The following is a 7,500-nucleotide window of genomic DNA, read 5'->3' on the forward strand; positions in this document are numbered from 1 at the left end:
CGGATAACCCTGATCAGCTGCTTTCAGGATTAACACAGAATAGATCTCACAAACACAGATGGGATGAAGGTCCTGTCCGTATTATTCTTACTTGTAAATAATCCCCATTGTTCCAGCCGCGATGGATGGAGGTGCTAAAGGGCACATTCGGTCGGTTTTATGACAGTGCCTCCCAGTGGCCAAGGGTTGTATGTGCAGCCGAAAGTGACATCACCATGTTATGAACTGCAATGAATGGAGCACGGGAGGGAGGGGGAGAAAGAGGGAGGGAGAGAGAGGGAGGGAGGGAGAGAGGGAGGGAGGGAGGGGAGAGAGAGGGAGGGAGGGTGAGAGGGAGGGAGAGAGAGGGATAGAGGGATGGAGAGAGGGAGGGATGGAGGGAGAGCAAGAGGGAGGGTGAGAGGGATAGAGAGGGATGGAGAGAGGGAGGGACATCGCTGAGCAGAAATGGCATCTTGCTCAGATTAGACTTGGAAAAAAGCTTCACCCTATGCACCCCCCCGTGTGTGTGTGTGTGTGTGTGTGTGTGTGTGTGTGTGTGTGTGTGTGTGTGTGTGTGTGTGTGTGTGTGTGTGTGTGTGTGTGTGTGTGTGTGTGTGTGGGTGTGTTGTGTGTGTGTGTGTGTGTGTGTGTGTGTGTGCGCGTGTGTGTGCTGTGTGTGTGAGAGTGTGTGTACTGTACTGAAGCATTGGGAACAGGGTAATGTGTTCTAGCTGCCTCTCTGCAGTAGGGGCAGCATACGTGAAACCTGATGGTACCAGGGAGGAGCAGGAAGCACTGCAGCGAACAAGACATAATTGTTAATGTCCTAACATACACACACACACACACACACACACACACACACACACACACACACACACACACACACACACACACACACACACACACACACACACACACACGGAGTAAAGAGATAGGGCTGGTGACTCAAGCACCTCCAGTTTTAAGGCAGATGATGTCATCTGTGTGTGTGGTCTGAACAACCTGTACTGGTCTGGAATAGATGACTGACTAGAGGCAGCTAATACAATTGAACTAACTGGTCTGGAGTCAGACTACACCTGAGGTGATGGTACGCTTGGTGACTGTGTAACTTGATGTGCTTACACAACCTCAACCTCTCTCGCTCTCTCTCCCTCTCTCTCTCTCTCCCTCTCCCTCCGTCTGTAGTCTGAAATCGGCTTTGGGAAACTTGAGACCTACATCAAACTGGACAAACTTGGGGAGGTAAGATGATAATACGATTATGATACATACACTCATAATGCTTGAACTCCTTTACTATGCAAGTACACACTCACACACACTCACACACACAACACACACACACACACACACACACACACACACACACCCTTATCATCTCCCTGTCTCTTTACAGGGGACCTATGCAACAGTGTTTAAGGGGCGGAGCAAGTTGACAGACAACCTGGTGGCGCTGAAAGAGATCCGATTGGAGCACGAAGAGGGGGCCCCCTGCACAGCCATCCGAGAAGGTACCGGACCAGTCCGTGGTTGGACCCTTTGCGTGTTTATTCCTGTGTAGGCTGTGTGTCTGATTGGCTGACGATGACTCCTCTTCCTCCTCCTCTTCCTGCAGTGTCTCTGCTGAAGGACTTGAAACACGCCAACATCGTCACCCTCCATGACATCATCCACACTGACAAGTGCCTGACCCTGGTGTTTGAGTATCTGGTGAGTGAGTGAGTGAGTGAGTGAGTGAGTGAGTGAGTGAGTGAGTGAGTGAGTGAGTGAGTGAGTGAGTGAGAGTGAGTGAGTGAGTGAGTGAGTGAGTGAGTGAGAGTGAGTGAGTGAGTGAGTGAGTGAGTGAGTGAGTGAGTGAGTTGAGTGTGTGTGTGTGTGTGTGTGTGTGTACGTGTGTACGTGTGTAAGTAATTATAGTAGCTTACATTTAATCTGTGTATTTTGTGACTTTCATAATTCTCTCTATTTTTTTCTCTTTCTTTGTTCCCTCTCTTTCTCATTCTTTCTTTCTCCCTCTCTCCCTCTCCCTCCCTCTCTCTCTCTCTCTCTCTCTCTCTCTCTCTCTCTCTCTCTCTCTCTCTCTCTCTCTCTCTCTCTCTCTCTCTCTCTCTCTCTCTCTCTCTCTCTCTCTCACACACACCAGGAGAGAGATCTGAAACAGTATATGGATGACTGTGGGAGCATTATGAGTGTTCACAATGTTAAGGTAAATAACATGAACTGGTCTGATTATCTGGTCTGTAGTAAAGTCTCACCACTTAATGGATGAATGGCTGTGTATCTTTAGGGTTGGAGAAGGTATTCTCAAATGGCTACCTTTGTGTTTTAAACATACTCAAATAGCTTGATGCATGCTTATCAAAGATAAGATAAGATATTCCTTTATTAATCCCATTGGATTAATTATCAGTTAAATATTATACAAATGCTTTCCCCTGAATTAACTCAAAGCTATTAATTTAAAATTGGTTACAAGCTTGGCCTTTTAAATAATGCATACCGGTAAATAACATTCTATTTTAAATGTAATTCTGAAAGTAACCTTTGGCTCTTGAAAAAGCAACGGTTATTATATTACACAATCGTTATATTATAATGATTATATTATTATAAAGGTTATACTTAATTACATTTGATTGATGGATTGTATTTTTCACTGTAATTCTGAGTTATAATGGTGTGTTCTTCCAACAATCTACTATTTCCTCTCCTCTCCTCTCCTCTCCTCTCCTCTCCTCTCCTCTCCTCTCCTCTCCTCTCCTCTCCTCTCCTCTCCTCTCCTTTCCTTTCCTCTCCTATCCTCCACTCTATTCTCTCCTATCCTCTCCTCTTCTCTCTTCTCCTCTCCTCTCCTATCCTCCACTCCTCTCTTCTCTCCTCTCCTCCCCTCTCCTTTCCTTTCCTATCCTCCACTCTCTTCTCCTCCACTCTCCACTCCTTTCCTCTCCTTTCCCCCACTCTCCTCTCCTATCCTCTCCTCTTTCCTCTCTCCTCTCTTCTTTCTTCACTTCCTCTCTCTTTTTTCTCCTCTCCTCCCCCTCTCTCCTCTGTAGATCTTCTTATTCCAGTTGTTGCGGGGTCTAGCCTACTGCCACAGGAGGAAGGTTCTCCACAGAGACCTGAAGCCTCAGAACCTGCTGATCAACGACAAGGGAGAACTCAAACTGGCCGATTTCGGTACAGCATCACCTTTAACCAATTTTGAAATGGGTTCCTGGTCAGCTGAAATATATAAATATTATTTCCCCCCATGATAATGGTCAAACAAGTGTTACCGTTGTGGTAGATTGCGTCCTTGACAAAGAATTAGCCTAGATATTTTTTACAACTACTTGTTAGAGGTATACCAATGGTCCTGTCCTGTCGATGGGTACTGCCGTTGGTCCCCACTGGGGCCACCCATGCTGAACATCTATACACTCAGGTACTGCAAGGCACTTTTGAGAAAAGCGTCCACCAAAGAAATGGCGTATATTAAAACTTAATAAAAATAAATCTTAACCCTTTCACTAACACACTACAGAAGGTTAACCTTTCACTACCACACTACAGGCGGTTAACCGTGTGTAGTGTGGTAGTGAAAGAGTTAACCCTTTGTAGTGTGGTAGTGAAAGGGTTAAAAATGCTTATAAATTAGGGCAGGTTGGACATAAAGGATTTTGTTGTTGATACTATCTTTGTGTCTGAACTCAGGTTTGGCCAGAGCCAAGTCCGTCCCCACCAAGACGTACTCCAACGAAGTGGTGACATTATGGTACCGGCCTCCAGACGTCCTGCTGGGCTCCACGGAGTATTCTACCCCCATCGACATGTGGTCAGCACAGCACACACATCCATAGCTCTATGCTCACTGTGGTTGCCAGTCTCACACACACACACACACACACACGCACACACACGCACGCACACAATTCTAATTCTTTATTGCCCATATTTAATTAATTAAATTAATTAAATTAGTTAATTATATTGCTTACACTGTTTATTTAATTGATCATATTAGTTTATATTCAGATCAAATTTGATTGCCTATATTTATGTCTCTACTATTTCCCCGCCCATACCTGTACCCCCATACCCCTCCCCCCCCCCCTCCCCCATGCTGCTATGACACCCCCATTTCCCCCAAGGGGATCAATAAAGGAATATCTTATCTTACCATGTGATACTGGTAATGTACTGCTCAGTGTGTCACCGTGTAGTACTGTGTTGGACCCGTGCAGCAGTGACTGGTACTGATGTCTGGCCTGTGTGTCTCCAGGGGTGTGGGCTGCATCTTCTACGAGATGATCACAGGTAGACCTCTGTTCCCTGGATCTACAGTAGAGGATGAGCTGCATCTCATATTCCGCATCCTCGGTAAGACAGCAGAGGAGTCTGGATGTGTGTTGTGTGTATATTGTGTGTGTGTGTGTGTATATCGTGTATTTGTGTGTGTGTGTGTGTGTGTGTGTGTGTGTGCATGTGTATATTGTGTGTATTGTGTATTGTGTGAGTGTGTATTGGGTGTGTATATTGTTTGTGCGTGAGTGTGTATTGTGTGTGTATTGTGTGAGTGTGTGCGTGTGTGTGTATTGGGTGTGTATATTGTGTGTGTATTGTGTGTGTATTGTTTATTGTGTGAGTGTGTATTGTGTGTGGGTGTGTGTGTGTGTATTGTGTGTGTATTGTGCACACACACGTTCACTGATTGTCTTCTTCTCTCCCAGGCACTCCTACAGAAGAGAGATGGCAGGGCATCACCACCAGTGAGGAGTTCAAGACGTACAACTTCCCCAGATACAACGCAGAGCCCCTTGTTAACCACGCACCCAGGTGTGTGTGTGTGTGTGTGTGTGTGTGTGTGTGTGTGTGTGTGTGTGTGTGTGTGTGTGTGTGTGTGTGTGTGTGTGTGTGTGTGTGCAGGGAACAAAATTAACTTTTTGACTTGCCAGCCATTTGGCTGGTAGATTTTAAAAACTACCAGCCAGGCAGATTTTTTACCAGCCAAAAATTATAAATAGCTTTTTAGTATATCGCCATGTGTTATTATTACTATATAATACTCTCATATGCTATTTTCAATTAATATCATAAACAACATAAGGAATATTAGCATAATTTTTTGTGGACTGAAGGAATGAGTCAGCGTTAATAGTTTTAAATGCAAATAATTTATTGAAACAGAAGTGGGGTCGGGACACGCACACACACACACACACACACACTGTTTCAACTCACCACTTCAGGAAAAAACACAACAGCAGAGTAGTCATAAGTTTCAATTTGGACCAACGCCCCTGATTTACACACATTCTTATAAATATCTTGGTTTCACCTTTAATGAGTACATGTGCTTCATAGAAGGAAGGAAAATAATGTCTGAGTCAGCAGGAAGGGCGCTAGGGGGCGTGTTGAGTAAAATGAAAGTGTGCACTGACCTTGGGTTTTCAACATTTACACAATTATTTGATTCAATGGTGGGTTCTGTTTTGTTTTATGCTGCTGGAGTATGGGGTTTTGATGATGCACCTGAATGTAATGCGATCCAGAACCGGGCCATAAGATACTTTTTAGGAGTCCATAAATACACACCAAAGGGGCTATAGAAGGGGACATGGGGTGGGATTCTTGCTTGATCAAGCAAAAAGGTGAAATGGTGAGGTTATGGAACCGCCTGGTCCAGCTGCCAAATGGCAGGGTGACTAAAAAGATTTTTAATTGGGACAGAGCACACGGTCATCCCTGGTCAAGAGAGATGTCTATGATTTTTTTCTTCTACTGACTTGAGTATGATTTTTATGAACAATTTGCAGTGTAAGGTTCACATAATTAAAACAAAATTATCAACAATCCATCAGGATAAGTGGAAGGTGGAGATTTTGAAAAAACCTAAACTTAGAAAATATATTGCAATTAAAAATTAGTATTTTACTGAACCTTATGTAATGTTAAACTTAAAGAGAAGACGGAGGTCTCTGTGTGCCCAGTTGAGGTCTGGCACCCTGCCATTGGCGGTGGAAGTGGGTAGATTCCAGGGTAAACCTGAGGAGGAGCGGTTGTGTGTTCTGTGTGATCTGGGAGTGGTGGAGGATGAATATCATTTTGTTTTTTATTGCCCTTTGTACACCACTTTGAGGAGGGCTTGATTTGAAAAAAATTCAAATTGTAAACCCAGATTTGTTTTGGCAGTCTGAGAGTTGTATGTTGAGTTGTTTTTTTGTGGAGGACATCTTCGGTTTTGCAGGATTTTTGGAGAAGGCATGGCACCTGAGACAAAACACACTGTATCCTATATAATTGTATTTGAATTCACCTTGTTTTTCTGTTTATTTACATTGAGTACAGCTTGTGTTATATTACGTTTTCTTGTATTTTCTTGTATTTTTTTTATGGCCATCTTGGACTATGTCATTTGTTAAGTAATTGGTAAAGTATATTATTATATACTTATTGTTATGTGTCTTGTAAGCCCATATGGGCTGGGCATACATCTGTATGTAAGACACGAAAATAAAAAATATCAAATCAAATCAAAAATCACCACCCCTGCATCATATTGTAGTCTAGTCTGTCTTCAAACTTCCACTCCTCTCGAAACTTTCTTTTTCATCTGAGGCGCTGTGGGTTTTCTTTTTAGCGGCAGGCGTACTCCTTCCATATGGTTCCACTTCCACATATTTGTAATTGTAACCCATTTAATAATAATAATATTTACATATATTTAATTACCGCATATATATATATATATATATATATATATATATATATATATATATATATATATATATATATTTATAGGGCAACCAACCTTTTTACACTGCCATACACTGAGGCATCAGGGCATTGGAACTTTTTTTGGAACTCACAACTCACACACACAACTAAAACCCCTTCCTCTCCAAAACCGTTTCTACAATTGTTTTATGTTGCATGATGATCATGAATTCATTTTTTTTTATATTTGAATATCAACATTATCTGTCCATCCTCAGTAATCCTCAGTTTACTATAATATACTCCTGACTTCATCGTCTTTCCAAACGCGCATTTGACCCGAAAAAAACACCACAGACTTATTTCGGGTCGCAAAATAGGCGCACTGCTGTGTAGCCCTGCTCTGCTTGTTAATGCCAGCAGAAGCACGGACTGGGCGGATATGACTTGACGAGTTATTCTTTTCAAAATAAGAGTATCGATATGAACCGAACGTTGCTAGCTGCCGGAGCCATAGATATTATGGCTGGAGCTGCGCTTGGGGTGGAAATGAGACCCGCCACAGTATTTTCAAAATAAGACTATTGATATGAACTATTTTGTTACCGGCCAGGTGGCGGCAGACCTCTCATAGTTACTCGCCAAACCTTAAATCTGCCCGCCATTGACGCTTGGCGGGTACTTATTTTGTTCCCTGTGTGTGTGTGTGTGTGTGTGTGTGTGTGTGTGTGTGTGTGTGTGTGTGTGTGTGTGTGTGTGTGTGTGTACTAGTGTGCACATGCAGATAAAGTGCCCGTGAGACTGTAGTGTGTAATA

The 7,500-nt window shown here is 43.2% G+C and overlaps 1 protein-coding gene across 1 annotated transcript in view; it reads left to right on the plus strand.

The window, feature by feature from the left end:
• LOC311244132 (cyclin-dependent kinase 17-like) overlaps positions 1-7,500 on the plus strand; it is a 51,343-nt gene that overhangs the window by 33,120 nt on the left and 10,723 nt on the right. Inside the window, exons 4-11 of the mRNA XM_084333542.1 lie at positions 1,174-1,230; positions 1,385-1,499; positions 1,604-1,698; positions 2,132-2,194; positions 3,042-3,165; positions 3,682-3,802; positions 4,250-4,347; positions 4,698-4,803. Coding sequence (XP_084189668.1) covers positions 1,174-1,230; positions 1,385-1,499; positions 1,604-1,698; positions 2,132-2,194; positions 3,042-3,165; positions 3,682-3,802; positions 4,250-4,347; positions 4,698-4,803 — 779 coding nt within the window. The remainder of the gene's footprint in view (positions 1-1,173; positions 1,231-1,384; positions 1,500-1,603; positions 1,699-2,131; positions 2,195-3,041; positions 3,166-3,681; positions 3,803-4,249; positions 4,348-4,697; positions 4,804-7,500) is intronic.

Source organism: Notolepis coatsorum (genome assembly GCF_963971535.1).
Source record: "Notolepis coatsorum genome assembly, chromosome: 17".
NCBI classification, from domain to species: Eukaryota; Metazoa; Chordata; class Actinopteri; order Aulopiformes; family Paralepididae; genus Notolepis; species Notolepis coatsorum.